Source organism: Drosophila ananassae, chromosome 3L (genome assembly GCF_017639315.1).
Source record: "Drosophila ananassae strain 14024-0371.13 chromosome 3L, ASM1763931v2, whole genome shotgun sequence".
NCBI classification, from domain to species: Eukaryota; Metazoa; Arthropoda; class Insecta; order Diptera; family Drosophilidae; genus Drosophila; species Drosophila ananassae.
Window position 1 is genome coordinate 7,309,618 of NC_057929.1, and position 19,073 is coordinate 7,328,690.

The following is a 19,073-nucleotide window of genomic DNA, read 5'->3' on the forward strand; positions in this document are numbered from 1 at the left end:
TGTTGGAAAAAAAACTACTCAAGAAATGCAACTCAATTAGAGGCTGCGACGTTGCAAGGTGCGGGTGCAAAGTTAATTTGATGAGGGTTGCTGTTGCTCCTTGCTCCTTTTTGCCACAAAAATCTGGGCTGTGAAGGGAAACGGGTGACAACAAAAAAATCAATCCCAGCTGTTGAAGGAAGGTAGGTGGCAGAGATGTGTGGCAAGTGGCAAGTGGATTTAAACTCATATACCCGGCAGCCGTATGAAATCCATTTAAGCCTGCCTTCATTTAAATGCGGGGCGCAAAAGTCATTCCGCACGCAAAATCCCGATTTTCGTCCTTTTCGACCATTACGCCGACATGACACCATCAGCATGCAGCCTGCAGCGTAATCGGGACAGAGGAGCAGGGAGGCGGCATGGGGCAAGGAGGCGACAGAAGGAGGCCAGTAGGCGGACACACATGCGGGCAGTAAATAAGCCGGAGTTATGCCTGCCCATCGATGTGTGACCTTCGCGCTTCATCCCAGTTCCTGTCACCGAGATTGGCCTTCTGGCTGTCCACGGATGAAACGGATGAAAGTGGTTGGGCGGCGGGCGAGGGCGTGGGGGCTGCCAAAGACTGCCGGGATGTGGCATGCGGCATAGCGGAGTGGCAAAGTGGGTTTGCGGCTTCAAATTTTGGAAACTCAATATGCGATAATGAGTGGCCATGTCGTATGTGTTTGCGAGTGTTTTGTGTCGCAAATCCGATGAGCAGGGATTTAATTGGAAATTCAGATTATGGAATGAAATTCTAATTTCATATATTTGGCGGACGGCTTTACAGCCAAACCATATCCATAAGAATAATGTTTATGTGGCTTTTGGACCGAAAAGGAGAGAAATATTTAACTTACTTGCCTTTATCGTAAACATTAATAGCCAAGCCAAGGGTTAAAGGACATCAATCGAGACAGCAGTTGGGGACTGGGATCTGGGGTCAGGATGTCTAAAGGTTCTGAGGGTTCAGAGGGTCGGTCACCAGAACGACAACAAAGAAAAGGAGCAATCTTACTTGCCACTGACCATCAGTCAGTCAATGACCGTTTCATATAACAAATAATTGAATTTTTGTTTTCTACTAGAAATTTTCTTTTTATATTTGCCAAACGGAGCAGACATTGCGTGTGGGTTGATTTACGAGTTTTCAAATGGCTGCCGTTGCCATTGGCCATTGCCATTGCCATTGGAATTGCCGTGGTCGTAGTCGTCGGGGTTTTACTATCATAATTTCATAAGCCGTTGAACCAAAGAAATAAAGAAAACATCAGCCCTGGGATGGCTGGGGAAACTGGGCTAATAAAACGCCGAAAATAATAAATGTAAAAATAAACCACAGTGAGTGAACCCTTGCAACAGTGTTGTTTTTCTTTTCTCGAGAAGCTTTAACTTCTCAGTACTTTGAACTTATATATATACCACTCTATAATGCCCAATTAATATCCTTGGAAACAAAATAGGAGGAATGGAAGGAGGGAGAGGGAAACTCCATTGCTATTTACGATGACCAGCAAATGGGAACAACTTTGTTTGTCCTTGCATATTGTTTGCGTTATCGATTCCCCACCACTCGCCGCAAGTCAATCCACAATTCGATTGGCTCGGTTGAGTGTATCAAAGTTTATGCTCCTGCATTGGCCTTCAAATTCATTCGCAAACTGGCTGAGACATAAATATTTTATGGCATTCTAAGCGCACTCGTGCCACCGCTAGTTGCAGACATTCGAGTGGGTTGTGTGGATGGCCCAACTTCAGCATTAATACACTTTCATTTGTGGGGTTCTGTTTTCCTTTTATAAGGTATGTGTATATGTTATTTGGGTTCAGGTCCTAGACGAGGTCCTGGTCTGGTCAGTGTGTTATGAAAACGTGACTGAATTTGGCAAAGATTTGCGCAGCACACAAAATTCCATCCCATGGACTATGTAATGTAATTGATATGGCACACTCACACACACAAACACTCTTGTATATGTATTGAGTCCTTTTTCGCAGAGGCATACGCTAGGCTCGTATGTATGCAAATAAGTTATGATTTGATTTGTACCATTGCAGTAAATTTATGAGTAGTAAGTGCCGGGCATTACAGCTGGCTCGTCTTTTTCGATTCTGACTCTGTTCGGTTTTTGGGTCCTGGTAGCAGGACCTACCCTTCCTGATATCCTGACTGCTATCTGCTGCTGTTGTTGCCAATTTGCATAATGGCTCACGAAACGATGCGTGCGCCAGTGTTTGTGCCTGTGCTTCTGTTTGCGTTTCAAGCTTGGCGTGGCATGGCCCACATAAGCGTGCTACAGATTTTTTTACACTCAAATGTATGCATTTGTGTGTGTGTCTGTGTGTGTGGAAGAATTTAAAGCACATTTATTAAAATTCACTCCATAAATAACAATCAACGATGATTTTTACAACCATTAAATGGAAATTTCCCCCTCGGTTATTGTTTCACGAAAGTAAATACTTCAATTATGTCGAGCTTCAATAATAATAAAATGCTTTTTTCAAGAAGGATATTTTGTATCAATTGATGTGGTTTTTTTGTCAATCAGACAGGATGCTTTTTGGACAATTAATCATTTTTTATTAAAGAATATTAAGGAAAATTCAAACATATTATTCAAACAAAAAAAACAAACTATGGTCCTAGATCCTTTACCTGCGAACTAATTATAATTAGCTGGAATCTCTCTTGAAATATAGGGTGTTTGGCAGATAACTTGTTCAGTTTCCTCATGACTGTATGTGTGTATATGGAAGGATCTGTCTCTCTGTGTGTGTGTGTGCTTATTTTGTTAACCAGCTCAAAGTGCCCTGGCCACAATCGCAGTTGCAACGCCAACGCCAACGCACTTGACCAACTGTGGCACGTGTTGTCGCATTGGCTCTGGCAATAAGCACAGCGTGCACTGCCACGCCCCCCAAACCACCTACCCAGGCTGCCACCCAACTACCCCACTGCCAGTACTGGTAGTATACCCCCTTAAGTAATGCTTCTGATGTTGGTCCAAGGATAAAGTTTTATTTTCCATCCATTTTGCGAGTGTGTCTGTGGGCGAGTGAGAGTGTGGCTCGCTTGGCTCTGCTTTCTTTCGCAGCAGTTTTTTGCAACAGCAGCATGCAACCAGCGAACAAACTCATGGCAAGGGCCATTATGTACCTACCACCTTTTATCCCCCCTCAGTTCCTCAGCTCCTAGTCCCTAACAGATCCCTTCGAACCCTTCGTCAGCACTTTCTTTCTGTGTTTCTGTTTCGCTTTCTATTTTATTTTCCTTTTTTTTTTAGTTTTTTTCTTGGTTTTTGTTCGCCTGGTTCATTGCTTCGTTTTGTTTTGTTTGCCACACGGTCACGTGTTACCTTCAAACAGAGTGCAGTGCATAAAGCTCTGATACTACCTTCCTGCTGCCCTCCCTCCTTGGCCATTTTCGGCCATCTTGGGCATCTTAGCCATCTTAGCCATTTCCCCCCAGTCACAACTACGTGCTGCCACCAGAAAAATACAAATTTAAAACCGCAAAATCCCATAACAAAATACCAAAGCTGTTGGCGCTTTAACAAGACTAACAGCTAACCGGGCTACCAGCTAAGAGGTAAGAGTTAAGACCAGTATAAAAAAAGCAGAATGTCTGTGTACAAATTATCATGAAAATTTGTTGTGGCACATTCATTTGTGCCGCCTTTTCATAACTGTCTGTTGTCAACCCGAAGTGGCAGGACCGACTCGGCTAATTGGGCAACAAAATGCTGCCCTAGTCGAAATTTAATTGCCTGTCATAACTGGCCAAAAGCATTTCCTATTGTAAACACTGCCAGTTGTATAAATTACGTTTAATATTTATATATATATTCTAATGTTTTGTGAGAACTCTTTCAACAAACAGGGTAGTATGTGGTATGTGGGTAAATTTTTCAATTAACGTGTTTGCTTTGAGCCCCAAAGCTCACTGGGCTTTTCTGAATTATTTAGTATTTTTTTTTTTTTTTTGTCAAACGCGAAACAGTTGAAATGTCAACCCCATTCCCAGACCCACTCCCATGCCCCACACTCTTTTGTGTGAAAGAGGGAAGAAATTTGCATATTTAAGTGAAATTTACGTAGTGTCTGATGTGAAATGTTTATGACGGATATGTTGGCCGACAAGTGTCGGAATTTATGTTGCTGCATATATGCATAAGCATTAAAGAGAATACATAATTCAAACATATAATATACACATTCAGAGGAGAGTCTATATCTGGGGGGATTTTCATTTTAAAACAATTTCTAATTAGCATTTGGTGTCTCTTTTAACGAGCCGGATGAGCCCGAGCCGGAGTTGTCCGGCAGTTGCTGGACAAACACATTAGTTGGCACTTAATTAGCCGGAATGTCTTCTCCAGATAGGACTCATTTTGGAACTATACACCCTGTACTCTCGGTGTATCCTTTTTTTCTCCTGCTCCGGTATCTCTGCCTTTAATGCATTGCTTAGTTTATTTTGCAGCTTCCGTCCGGTTGCAGTCAGTCAGGCGTTGAGGACGCTGATATACACCCGGAGGATGCTCCGCCTGTTTGTCTATGCACTTCCCATCGTCGGCCATTGTGCCACCGTCTGTTGGTTCCGATGGCCACCCGCCTCTAGCTCCCCCTTGGTCTTCCCTTTTTCTGCCACCGATTTGACAATTCACATACAATGGATGCCACTGCCACACACAAGTAAATAATACACAAGCCCAAGCTTGCTAGTCGATTTCCCTTGAATGCCGGCATCTATTTGTATTTAAGTGTGTATTTGTATCACTGCATGGATGTAGAGAGTGTGGATGTGTGTGTGTGTGGCAGCCACGTCTGCAACTTTTTGCCCAGAAGAATGCAGCATCCTCCCCAGCAGCCCCGGCTGAATGGGTTAAAAAGACATTCAGTCATGGCATGGACGGGCGGGTTCCATGTTCCATATTTCAGTCATGCAGCATCTGCAATTTCTTCGAAAGCCGCTTAACAGCCAGCAAATATGAATTGAAAGTTTAATTAAAAATAAGACGCGCCATTTGCCATCGAAGGATATTGTTGCACAACTTATGGACAAAATAAATAGCAATTCACAGTAGGGGCAATCATGGCTTGAGGTTTCTGGGATGTAGCTCTTAAATATCTCCAATAATTCCTCTAACAAATCTCATAAATTTTAAATGTGTATTATTCCATTATTCCGATTTATTCATCTGTTAAGAATCATAATAACTCTATTTGAATCCCCACTTAAGCCCACTTTCCCAGCCAATAACATGAAACCATAAATTAAACCAATTCTCTAAATATTTCACTTGGCTATGCTGCGAAAGGTGTCCTGCCGGCTGAAGATATCCTGTTCGGATAGATAGATTTGAACATAAAACAATTCCGAGCTAACTAATTTGCTCATTAAGCTGCGACCGAGGCTGAGTCATTGGCAGCTCATTACGGACAGTTAAGCACTCTCTCTCACACACACACACACAAGCCACACACACACACACACACCACACACAGGGACTTTCCAATCTAGAGGGTGTGGCATAATTTTGGGGGCAGCTCACATGCTGAGCCGCTAAGAACATGGAGACGAAGACGAAGCTCTGCTAACTGGCCCCAAAAAAAAAAAAAAACAAAGTATGAATGACGCTAATGCCCCTGCCACCAGTCTAGGGTGTGTGTGTGTGGGTGTCTGAAGTGTGTGTGGGTGTGTGGTCTGAAGTGTGTGTTTTGGGTTCAATTTTCACTTTTGCAGCTAGCCATGGACGGCATGGCCGACGGCGAGGGAAAGAGATGGCCAGCGGGGGCAGAGAAAGAGAGGGGAATATAGGGAAAGGGCGGGAGAGTCGGAGGGCGAGCGTAAATTTAAATAAATGCTTTGAAGCACACTAAAAGCGATTTATCTTTGTCGATTGTGGATTACGAACATGCCCTCCTCTAACTCCTATTCCTGCCTCATGTCTCATGCCTCCTGCCACAGGCCCCCCGCCAACACCCCAAAGATCCTCCTTCAACCGCCAATCCCTGACGAAAGAGGGAAAAAAACATTTTTCATATTGTGTCAGCAACGAGCTGGTCTCTGTCTGTCTCTGTGTGAGTGTGTGTGTGTGTCGTCCTTGTTTGTGTGTGTGCCAGTGGGATTGTGCGTCTGTTTGCACAAAGACTTGTCAGTCAACGTGGGAGTCCTGGCCAAAGGAGCACAAGGAGCAGCTGCTGCCCTTGCTACCCTTTTGTCCTTCCGTCTATCTGTCCGTCTATCCAGTCCTGTCTCGGTGTCCTGCTCATCAGGCTTCGTTTTATTGATTAATCGTTTGCTGCTGCTGCTTAATGCTCCTGCCTTACCACCCACCACTCTTCCCCCTCTCCCCATCATCTCCTTCTTTTGGTCACATTAGCACTGGTCCTGCTCCTGCTCCTGCTCCTGGCCCCTTCGTTCCAAACAATTTCTTTGTTCGAATTGGCCAATTTTTCGCTGCATTGCCTGGCTTTAACTCGCAAACTTTTCGCTCGGAAAACAGCCCACACGACGTATACGCAATATTTTTCTGGTCAGAAGTGGGGAGGAGGCCCTTTTCGCTAAAAGCGAAAGTTGGTAGGTTTTATTTTTTAGGGACTAATCAAGGGGAGAAAGTTTTGGAATGTTCTTTGTCTGGATAATGAATGAATATTTTTGAAATCCATAGTTGTTTCTTAAATAACCCCACTTTTTAGATCCGGATCTGTAATCCAAAATGAAATCTATCAATCCGGAGTCCACGACCAGCTGCTTCCGTTGGATTATAATCTGGAAGATGCGACGCCCACGCAGAACTCGATAAATTGCTAGATTGCACAAAGTAGCAAAGGACGAAGGAGACAAACAAAGGGGGCATACCACAGAAGAGGGTCAGGAGGAGGAGCAGGAGCAGGAGCAGGACCTAGGCTGGTCCAAATGCCAATGCAAAAAAGGTAGAAACAAACGCGCTAAACTTGCGGCAGCGGAAAAGGCGAATGGAAAAAAAGATTATTGGAACACAGAAAGTTTTTCCCTCCTCGTTGTACACATGTGTCCAGCCGCAGAGTGGAATGGGCGATGGGTGGCAGGACGACCAGGACCATCAGGATATGGAAGTGAAAAGCGGTATGAACAAAACGCAGCCATAGTGTAATACGGCTCAGTGTTGTCAGCTGTCGCCAGTCGACAACAGTGGCAGCAACAAATCGTTTATGGCCCAAACACCTAAGCAAATATGTGAGATTCTATATAATATACACACACATATGTGTGTGTGTGTGTTTGCGAGGGAGTGTGTGTGATTGGCGTACATAAGTGAGAATGCGTGTAAAGTGTTTGTAATCAATCATTTATGAAATTACGCTACTTCCGCTTTTGACAATTTTCTTTCAACGACAAAGGCTCCCGGCTTGGAGCTCCAACCTCCCACCACCTCCGACATCCCATTCCACCCACTTTCTCACCATGTGGGGACCGCTCCTTCGGTGACGTAAGGTTATAGGATATGTGTCTATATGTAAAATGCAAATTTCCACACACACACATACAGTCCAGAGAAGTATATGAAACAAAAATCCTTCACATCAAATCTAAATCTTCGATGGAAATAGATTATGGCCAAAAAAAAATACAAAAAAAATGAAAGAAAAGCAAACTATGGTGGCGGAAATTACCCATATGTGGGTGTTGGTTTTTGTTTGGCAAACAAATTTGGTTGGAAAATTGAAATTTAATATACTGCCAGGTGATTATTTTAATTGAAGACACCAAAGAGCAAGTCCTTGATAAAGGATTTTATTCTCCTTGGACTCTAGCCACTCTAAGATCATCAAATAAGAATTAAAATTATGTGTTATGAAGGTTCAGAATATTAAATATATAATGTCCTGAAAAATAATTGAATGGGAATGTCATTGACATCATCTTTGGCTTTCTGTTTAAACAAGGACAAAAAGATGGGACCAAACCGCAAACTAAGGATACAAAATGTTGCCTTGAAGCTCCGGGGCTTTCGGCCAATGGGCTTCACTTTGCGGTTCGCCGCAATGTCAGGCCCTTTTGCGACTAATTAGACGAACTTGCGGTCGAATGAGGTGCGTAATCATAAATACAATACCTATACATGCGGCAGCTTTGATGAGTGTGCCTATTATTTGGTCATTTAAATCAGTTAACTGGAGCATAAAGGATATGGCATAGATATCGGTGGTATCGCCTCAAATACCTCCGGACACAGTGCGGAATAGTCGCACAGAATTATTGGTTCGGGCCATGTGCAAAAACGTGTTTTGTGCTGGAATCTGGCATTTGGCACTTGGAAAAGCCAAGGAGCCTCCTGCTGAATGGCCAGAAGAAGGATATGCGAGAGCACCAGCCGCCGCAGGACTACCAAGAGAGAGAACGTGTGAGAGAGCGGGCGAGCAAGTGAAGCGCGCGCAGTTGAAAATTCAAATATTTCTGTTGGAAAATACCTTCTTGGTGGTTAAGCCTTAGTCAGAGTAATCTAATGGCTTATTTGAATATTATTTAAGGACTTTATACAGATTTTTTATTAAATAAATAATAAAATAAAAAATTATTTGAAAATTTTTATAGTTTGTATAATTTTTGATGGTAATTTTGAAGAAAACAATTGCCTGTTAGAACTTATATAAACTGCGAAAAAGTTTGCAGAATCCCCAAAAGCCTTAAAAACTGAGAGCGTAAAGGATGCTGAGAGAAAGCGGCAAAGAGAGCGAGAGAGCGGGAGAGTGAAAGCGAACACCTGGAAGTAAAAGAGAAGCTCTTGCCGAAGAGAGAGAGAGAGAAATTTAACTCGATTTCCACTCGAAAAGGAGAGCAGGATTTTCGAACTAGAATTATGTTAAGGCTGCTGCTGCTGCTCCTGCTGCTGCTGCTGCTGCTCGGTTTTCTCTGCTCTGATTCCCCTTACAACCCATGGCCCCCCTGCCACTCCCCTCTTTTTGGTTAGTTTAAAGCCCTTGCCTGTTGTTGTTGTTGTTGTTGTTTTTGCTTCTGTGGCTGCACAGCGCATTAAATGTGTGCCACCAGGCGTATGCGTAATTTAAATTTAAATTTGTGTGTGTATGTACATATGTCTGCCCCTAGCACCTGCACACCCACTTTTCCACCAGACCTACCCACCTCCTCCCCTCCTTAGCCTTCTTCTTCCCACTAGCATCTTGTGTATTTTTGGCCTGAGTTTTTGTAGTTGTTGTTGTTGTTTTGTTGCTGTCTGCTTAGCATTTGCCTCAAGTTTTGTTAATCAGCGCAATTCACATTTCTTTTTTTTTTCTTTTTTTTTTTTTAGTCGTAACGTTTCTCTCTGAGAGATTTTGCAAAAAAGTATTCAAAAGGTTTTTCCTTTACGTACACACAGAGACCCTCATTAGCGTAGTCATTGTTTTTTAGCCAGCCTCCAGCCTCCAGCCTCCTGCCTCGTCCTGCCCCTGCCACTCCTGCCCCCCAAAACCATTTCAGGTTTTCAGGTTAAGGAAAGGAATCTCTGGCCAGCACTCGACAAATAATTACCAATTATATGGAACAGACATCAAATATGCAACCAAAATCTGTGCGAAGCAAGTTGGTGTTGTTGCGACCAGCTGCAGCCGAGCTTAAGTGCCACAAATTAACCGCAACGTGGACTCGCAGCATCGCTTTTTGACCCGCCGACCCACCGACCCGCCGACCCACCAACCCACCGACCCCAGTCGCTATCTCGTTCGCACTTTACGCGACTGCCACATAATTACGAGACTGAAATATGAATCCTTGGACAAGAGTCCTGCCACTGGTTATGGGCCAGAAGCAGAATAAGCTTTGCACTGACAAAATGGCAAGTGAGTAATAAGGATATTTAATTCCTTTATCTATAGACTTTAAAAATATATATTTATAAATTCAAATAAGAATTTTTAAAGTGTATAGCTATTTTTTGAATAAAAATACTAAAAAGAACTACTGTCCCTGATTAAACTACCAACATCAACAAAACAATGAATAAATAATATCCTTTCAAATCCTCCCATCCCTTTACAAAAAAAAAACTATTTTTTTTTCAGTGGAAAATTGCTGTTTTAGGGCCTTTGGTTTTGTTTCCAGATTTTCCCTTTTTTCGCAGCTCAACTTTAATAATTAATGAGCAGCTAAAAATGTCACGCGGTGCGGAAGAGTTTCTGGCTTGGCCCGAGCTTGAAGTGGAAAGCGACCGAACGACGAGGTTGGAACTTAATTGGGTAAGAGTGTGGGTTTTTTATTTTGTTTTCGGAGAGAGGAGGTCCTGGACAAAGTTTCCAAGGGGGGGATTGCTGAGGAAGTTAGAGGATTAGAGGGGTTAAGTGGCCAAGAAGTTCAAGGGATAAGCTGCCATTTCTGGTGAAAGTTAACATTTCTTTCCATTCTGTCTTGTAATTGTTTTGTTATCTGGGCTTTATGGCAGGGATTGGATATTTTATTTTAAAGAGAACTCACCTTGCAGTCATCGCACTGGTTGATCAGCGAGTACACCTGCCGGCAGTCGAAGCGGAACAGGATCTCGGCCAGTTCGCAGGTGATGCGATTGGCCAGCCCGTCCACGTCCAGCAGATCGTTCAGGATGCGGAGGCACTCGGTCTGGTCCGTCAGGCTGGCGTTGAGGGCGAGGGTGTGCAGGGCACTGAAGACACTTCGCTCGCAGCAGTTGCGCAGCCGCAGCGTCTGCAGACGCTCCAGTAGCTGGCCGGGCGACCGGAGACCGCACAGATGCTGCGGACTCGACTCGGCGGAATCGCCCAGATATTCAAGGCACTGTTGTTGTTGCTCCTGTTCCTCCTCTTCCTCCATCTCCACGTGATCCATCTGCTGGTGAATGCCCTCCTGGGCGTGCAAATGACTGTAGGAGGGCGTGGGCTCCACCGCCGCCTCTGGAATAGTGGTTAAGGTGGTTGTGCTGCCGGCAGAGGTGGAACTGTCGCCCACATCCAGATCGTCGATGGTGCTGGGAGCCGAAGGACTATCCTCCGTATAATAGCCTTCCCTCTCCCGACGCACTCGACTGCTGCTGCTGATGCTACTGCTTCTGCTCCTGCTGCTCAAACGCATCTGACTTGTCTTATAGTTTACGAAATACTTGACTTTATTGTTATTGGTGGCGCTCCGTTTCGTTTTGGAGGTTCTGGGCTGCTGCTGGGGTTGCTGCTGCTGTTCGGCGCAGGATCGGGGGCAGGCTGGGGGCCCGGGTCCCTCATCGACCCAGGCCATGGGCAGTGTACCAGCCGAGCACTGACCCTGAAAATGGAGGAATATTAAGATAGTTGGTTAGTAGGGTTAAGGGCTATCAGTTTTTATCTGTAATTTGTAGGTGGTAACGAATAAGAGTATTTTATAAAGAAGTATTTCCTAGTATTTCTAAGCCCTTCTTTCTTACTCCTTTTTTAAACAATTAGAAAGTTGACCTTGACCCTTAATTGTCAAAAAAAATAAGATTTATTTATATATTTAGGAATTTCTATTACGAATATGAATGAAAGAGAATAACTGTTCTCTGTTACCACTTTCCACTAGCCATCCGACATCAATTAACTGTCTTGTGTGATTTAAAAATTAAACCAACCAACTGTGATAGCCAACACACGTATAGTACACCCATACATGTGCAAACACTACACCCATGTGCACTTGTACACAAAAAGGGATAGGAGAGAGGCAGGATAAGGGGCGGGCTGGCAGGATGGCAGGATGGCTGGGAAATCCAAGCCAGCGGGTGCAGAAAAAAACAAAAAAAAAACTCACTGGCGGGTATATTGGAAAAGTTTTGCTTGGCTAACAACAACAGGAGGAAAGTCATAAAATGCAACAACAAATATAACAACAAATACAACAATAACAACAAAAAGAAAGTAAATAGAAGCCAAAGCAGCGAACAACCAAATAACAACAAGAACAATAACAAAGAGCATGGAGTGCATAAAGAGCTGATGTTTTTTGTTATTAAAATGACCGCACTTCGTTGGAATTTTCCACATGCTTGCATAAAACTCAAGGCACTTGCAACAACAATAATACAACAACAACAATAGCCACAACAAACATATCCTTTAGGAACAGGATGGTGGGATACGCGTGGCAGTAAAAAGAATCTAAAGGACATTCTTGCAGAAATTACAATCAATATTGAAAAGCCGGGAATCTACTTAAGCTTAATAGTCACAATGAACTTTAAATAATATTATATATTATTAAATAAATAAAAACTTTAATATTTAAGTTATAATTTAAGTAAAAACTTAGTTAAATTTCCGAATCAAAAACTTTTCCCTTTCATCCTGCCATGAATGACCCTTTGAACTTTCAGACTGTGAGTAATATGCAACAATCAACAACTCTCAATTGCTGCGTGTCCTGTGTATGTCCTGTGTGCCCTTCACTTCCCTTCTATACCCTCTTGTATCCCCCCTAGCTCAATCGTTTTCCATGTTCCCCATGTTCCCGGGGCAATAACAATAAGCAGCAGAGAATTTTCACTTGCAATACGCAGAAATATGCCCAGGCCTGGAGGCTTTCAGAGGACGAGTGCGGGGGTGGTCTTAACTCAAATGAAAAATCATACAAAAGGGAAACTAATACAGCAAAACACATACACACTCAGACACACTGATAGAACACACATACAGACAGACCCGCAGAGAAGGACGAGCACGTGTACGGGCAGCCATTGTTGATTTAATGGCAGACCAGCTGCGGCCCAATGCACAACAATGCGGCCAACAGGGAAGGGGGGGAGGGCGAGCAGGGGGAAAAAGGATTCACTCACACACCCACCCACACACACACACAGTGCCAGGATAAAAAATAAAGATAAATTCTTCAATTCGCAGCAGGCAAAAAATAAGAAATTAATGCCAGGGGAGGAGGAGTCCTTCCTCCCTCCCCTGGATGGAAAAACCTTTCGAGTCCTGGAACCCGCCTCCTCCCCCCCGGCACTACTTTCTGTTGGGCAACTTTTTGGGGAAACTTTTCAATTTCAGCTCGATTGGCAAGTTCGTAATGAGCCACACTTGAGATTGAAGCGCGCCAGAGCGCCACTAAATCCAATTAATAATTAATTTATGCATATTCTGTGAAAAGTGAGTGAAGGAGCATAGCTGACGACTGTCATTAAACACTTTCCAAATCGACTTTAGTCCAAAAGACCTTTCGAATCAATTTCCAAGGACTGAGTACCAAGAGCCAGGGATTCATGAATTTTGTATTCAGTTCGGAGAACACACAACGGAAAAGTTTCCAGGCCATCGGACATTCTTCAATATTTCCTGAACTCACCGCCCCTCGGATAGTGTTAAAATCCATTGGCCATAATTGTCTTACATTTTTGGGTAGCACATTGAATGCAGTCTGGATAGTCCGGGGTAGTCGAGGGCAGTCGAGAGGGGTAGTTGTGCAGTGAAAAGGACATGAAATATTCATATCTGGTCTGAGGATAAGTGAAATTGCAACAGGAATTCCAATGGCCAAGGCCCCATGGCAAAATGTTAAACAATTCATGTGTGTGTCGGGTCAGACTCTATCCCTCTGCCACTCTGTCTCTTTCTGGCCATGATGTGGCCATCTCTCTCTAGTCGGGGGCCAAAAGTGTTCTTATGCAAGTTGTCATTAACTTTGCTGTGTGGACCTGAAACTGACTGACAGCCAGATGGCTTTGGGCATTGTGCCGCAAAACAACAAGTTGCATGAGAACCGCCTCCCCAATCAGGACAAGAAAAAACTGTATGATCTGATAACTTTTCCATAAACTTCCCTTTAAATTTAATCTACCAAAGATCTGTTAAGCTTTTTTTGGTATGTTAAGATACAAAATTTAATTAAATTAATAATAAATCTTAAGAAATCTTTTCTCTAGGTGCAGAACGTTGCACACACAACGGAAAAACTCAAACAAAGCCGGCATAATGGAGTATGCATTATGGCTAATGGCACACGCCTACAACTACACACACACACACTCTTAGACAGATAGCTGGTCAGATAGCTGGGGATGTCCTTTGTGAGTGTGATCCTTTGTGCAGGTTCGCCAGAGAGGCGGGGCCACAATGTCTAATAAGCCACGAAGGGAGGACGAGCTCCTAAATGCTTAGACAATGAAAATGGACTTGTCGCACAATGATGTCAGCCGCAGAGAAAAAAAGGGCGTGGATGGGGCTAAAAGGGCGTGGAGCCAAGGAGGCTGAGCAGGCTGAGGACCTGACTGCCACTTGACCCATGACACAGCTCGAGTCCTGCGACACAATCTCAGATGGATGTGCGACATGCCTCATTTGGCCTCAAAGGCTGGTTAACCCGTAAATGCCATAAGAAATTAATGCCTTGATTAATTGTTGAGGTGCTGCCGGGGGTTATTCCAAGCGAAATATTATTCAAAACTTTTCCGAGTGGTCCGGGTGCCTGGATGCTAGTGTGCCTCAGAGGGTGGCAATTGAAATCTGTCAGCCTTCTTGGCAGCAGAAGGAATGTCAACTTCTGAGGCCAGAATGGGAAAAAACCCAAAGTGCACTTGAGCTAAACACCAACAGCTGTACTAAAACAACAACAACAACAAGAACAACATGCAACAGCAACATGCAACAACAATGGAAAACGGCAAACGGAACCGACAACACTTTAAATGTTACAGCTTAACCTCGACGGGCAATTCAAACAATGTACAAACACAAACACACATCCGTATCAGGACATAAGGCATATGCCAGTATTAGTGTGGGTGTGGGTGTGCTAGTGTGTGTGGGTGTGCGGGTGTATGTCAAATTTTAACGCCTGTCAACAATGCAGGCAAGGGAAAAAAATGCAACGGCAATGGAAACGACAACAACAGCCCAAGAACATGTCGCAAGCAGCACTCAAATTTTCAAATGCAAGCCCACATATAAATGTGTGTGTGAAGGATACCCTTCTGGAACAAGGGTAAAAACAATATTTTATATATTATTGGTAATATTAAAAGCAAAAAAAGCTGATGTAAAAGTTTTAACTAGCATTGGAAGCAAATATTTCTTGGGAGGAAGTAGAGCTTCCATGTTTCACAGGGCGTATACTTAATTTTCTTAAACCAAACTTTTTTATTTTTAAGGGCAAAAAACTTTTCATTTGAGGTAGATATTTTAGATATATTATTATCCTTTTCTTGTTAACATTTTCATTTAAAATTCCAGACTATTATTAAAAGAAACAAATGCAAATTTGAGGATAACAGGGCGTATGAGTGATATTTAGGAAAGCCATAAGAGAACCGTAGATTTTTTATTATTTCAAAATAAAAAACTAGGCAACTGTTAACTTTTATTTTAGCTTTGTCTTAACAAATCTTTCTTCAACTATAAATTACCAATAAATTTAAAAGTTTAAGTTTTTTTTAATTTTCACAAATCGACCTATAAACTTCCACTTTCAACCACCCATTTTTAGTTTCATTTTGTGATTTAATTTTATCTCTTAGTTATAAAAGATAACACTACCGTTGATTTAAATTGGAAGCTTTATTACTCGCCATTTTATATTTTTATTTGAAACCATATATGGTGGAATAACTGAGCGAGCTTCATGGGTTTTTGGTTTATTGATGCTTTCGGGTGTCCTGTTTCTTGCATTTTCAGCAATTCGCCCGCAGAGGTATCAGTTATTCGTTGGCTGCCGCATTTTTGCTTAGATATTTATGCAGTTCGTCAGTGGATGTGTGTGTGTGAGTGTGTTTGTGTTCTGCAGAAGCGTAAAAACTGACAGCCGACACACACTCTGATATATGGTGGGGGGGATGGGTCACGCCCACACATAAACTGGCACAGACACACTGCCGCGTTGACGTGGCTGAAAGCCGCAAGGGACAGGCGTTTGTGAGTTGCGAGGGGAACTACAGTGGGTGAGTGGGTGGAGAGTGAGCTGGTGGGCTAGTGGATTGCGGGTCGTAGGCAAATTGTTTGTCACATGGCTGGGCCATCTTCTGATCCCCACCCAGCATTTCACCTTGGTGTTGGCTCGGATTCGTTGCCGTTTTGTTGTCAAAATCATAAACATGAACCCGGTCACGCCTCCACCCAGCTACCTTATGTCCTCCCACTACCCACTCCATCGCCGCAGTGAACGCTTGGCAGATTCGTAGCCATTTCGCATTGTTTTGCACATTTGTCGATCTGCACGCATTTGCCAGCTGCATTGCTTTGCATAACAAGTGTAATCCGGCTGGCAGCCAGTCAGGACATGCGATTCGCACAGCTCTATTGCTCCTTTCCGCAATTATGCAACAATTTTCGATGTGCAATTGGCAGGCAAACGCTAAATGGATGCAAAACCATTCTCATTTTCTCCGAATTCCAAGTCAGCGGCTAAGTCCTACCTACCATCCAATCAGAGTCCTGAGAGTACAAAGATTTCTGTCAGGACAATTACATTTCGTGCATTATTCACTGAACGCTCCCGAAGGTCTAATCCAAGGGGACAAATTGTTTCAACACGCAACGCCAAGTCAGCCAAAAAAAAAAAACAAAACAAAAAGAAACCCAGAGGAGGGAGATGTTGTTTCAGTGATTTCTCAAAATGGTTTTCATGACGCTCCTTAATAGTTTATAAGATTCTCGGGGATTGGCTTTCCTCGTAAGCATTTTCAATAAATTAAATTCCACTCTTGTGTGTATTTTGAAACATAATAATAAAAGTATATGTACATAATAAACACCATACCTCCCAGCCCAGATCAGTACCACCTCGCCAGCTAATGCAATAATGTAGGAATTATGTTTTATGGCCATTATCAAAGGCAATCCATCAAGTCGAAGAGCCCGCTGGCAGGCTGGCTGGCCCACTGGCCCACTGGCCCACTGGCAGGCTCTGCATATCATTTTAATCATATTTAAACAGCACCCGTATTTATCACTCATTATTTATGCGTATATCAATCTATATGGCCCCGAGAGCCCATTAACGGGCAAACAAATGCTTGCAAGGGAACATTTCATTTTTTTTTTTTTTTTTTGTTGGCTAAAAACCGCGCCCCAAATAAAAGGCCGAGAGAGTCTGAGAAGTGAGGGATTAATGGAGGACATCGACAACAACAACAACAACAGCAACAGAATGAAAAAAGGCGACGCACCTGTCTGTCTGTCACATCACATATTTGTTTGCCTAAAGGACACACACGCACCACGCACTCGAAGGCCCAGGCGCCTGTCGTTATGCCACACAATTTTATCAACATTAATTTGTCAAACATTTACCGGCATTTCGCATAAGAGAGTATGTGTGTGTGAGTGGGTGTGTGTGTGTGTGTGCCACCTATATGCCATATCTCCTTCTCACTCTGTTCGTCCCTTTTCTAATGAGAACAATAAGTTGAATGAATTTAATGAAATGAGATGTAAACATGTGGACAGCTGTGGACAAGCAACAAAAAGGAAAGCCCAGAAGTATCCTGGCCATTGTTTCTTTCCCTCTCTCTCTCTCTCTGTTTGCTATCTCTTTTCACTGTAGTAGAACGTATCCTTTTTGCACTTCCAGCTCCCTACTCCCCACTCCCCACTCCCACTACACCCTACTCTCAGATCCCTGCGGCGTTTGCTTGTTTTCGAACTCGTAATGAAATTCTTGAGTAGAAATTCATTTTGCAACTTTTTGCTGAAACAATGCTCATTGAATAATTTACGCCCTGCGCCAGCACAAATGAAAAACCAAAACGAAATGAAATGAATGCTCCGCTCCGAGTGCAGCATAGGAATGGAGTGGAAAGTGGAAAACTGCAGCAGTGCTCCACTTAGTGCTCCCCGGTCCCATGGCAATAACTATATGTACGTGCTGAGGGTCCAGGCACTGGGCATAATTGCATTAGTCCGCGCAGGATGTGGCTCCTCCTTCACAGTCTCCCATTTGCAGCTGCCAACCACCCCCTCTGGGGGTTAATGTAATTGTTTTGTGTATTTAGCCTGGACATTGCAAACGCAAAGGAAAACGACCTCTGGAATCACCTCTCACTCACCTCCCCACTAATGAGCCAATCAATGCACGCGCCAGGTCCCCAGTCCCAGTCTCAGTCACAGACTTCAGGGCCAAGTTGGTCGGTTGGTCGGCAACTTCTGGCCAAGCTCGAAATGCAAATTGTTGGTAATTAACGTTTAAACCGATTCAGGCACGAACCATGCTTCTTAGCCTCGTTTAATCTGATGCCAACTAATTAAACTTTGTCTGTTGTGTGAAGTGTCTAATGTGGCAACAATTTAATCTGATTTTCTACATTTTTCTCGACTATTTAAGTTTATACTTAAAGGGAAAATCAAGGATACCCCTTTCGTTTTAATAAAATATAATAAATCGCTATCATTTCAATAGAGAATTGCCAGCAACTCTCTGGGCATTCAGACCATATTCTATAGAAATGTCATCCATTTGCCTACTGGCGGAAAATTGATGACACTTTTCGGTTGTTTGTGTCTGGCTGGGTTCCGTTGACTCGACGTCTCGACGACTGTGGGGATATGATGTAATCAGCAGTATGAGCAGCAACCTACAATCTGCAACAGCAAGAGCACCTGCAACAGCAGAAGCAGCAGCAACTGCAACTGCCACAGCAGCAGCTACTGCTTACAAAATAATTGATTTTATACACATCCTTGACACAAATAAACATTCGCTCAGTTCTCAGCTAAAGTTGAACCCTCCACGGGGCTAACATATATGCTGGCTGGCTTTTCTGGCGAAGCTCTACACAAATTTTGAATGAAATTTCACAAAGCTAACGGATTTTTAATTGAATTCGAGGGCTTGCAACTTGCAACCAGAAACCTACAACCTGCAACCTGCCATTGCCACTGCCAGGCTGCTGTGAAAAGTTTTGGAATTCAATGAATTATTGTGCCACCGATCGGAGAGGCAGAGTTCCATTTGCCAAACGAAACTAGAAACAAAATGCCAATCGGCAAGGGAGTCGGAGCTATCGATTAAATCACCTGTAAACTACCCACACTTTTCTCAATTCCAGGATATAGGATCCAGGTTGCAATCAATATGCGAATCGCACTTCCCAGACACTCCTGACTCGTGACATGGCCTA

General features: G+C 43.4%; 1 protein-coding gene across 14 annotated transcripts in view; it reads right to left on the reverse strand.

Moving 5' to 3' along the window:
- Positions 1-19,073, reverse strand: part of LOC6494769 — a 33,605-nt gene that overhangs the window by 8,022 nt on the left and 6,510 nt on the right. For all 14 annotated transcript variants that reach the window (XM_032450501.2, XM_001959666.4, XM_032450495.2 and 11 more), the window contains exon 3: positions 10,481-11,275. In XM_032450501.2, coding sequence (XP_032306392.1) covers positions 10,481-11,275 — 795 coding nt within the window. The remainder of the gene's footprint in view (positions 1-10,480; positions 11,276-19,073) is intronic.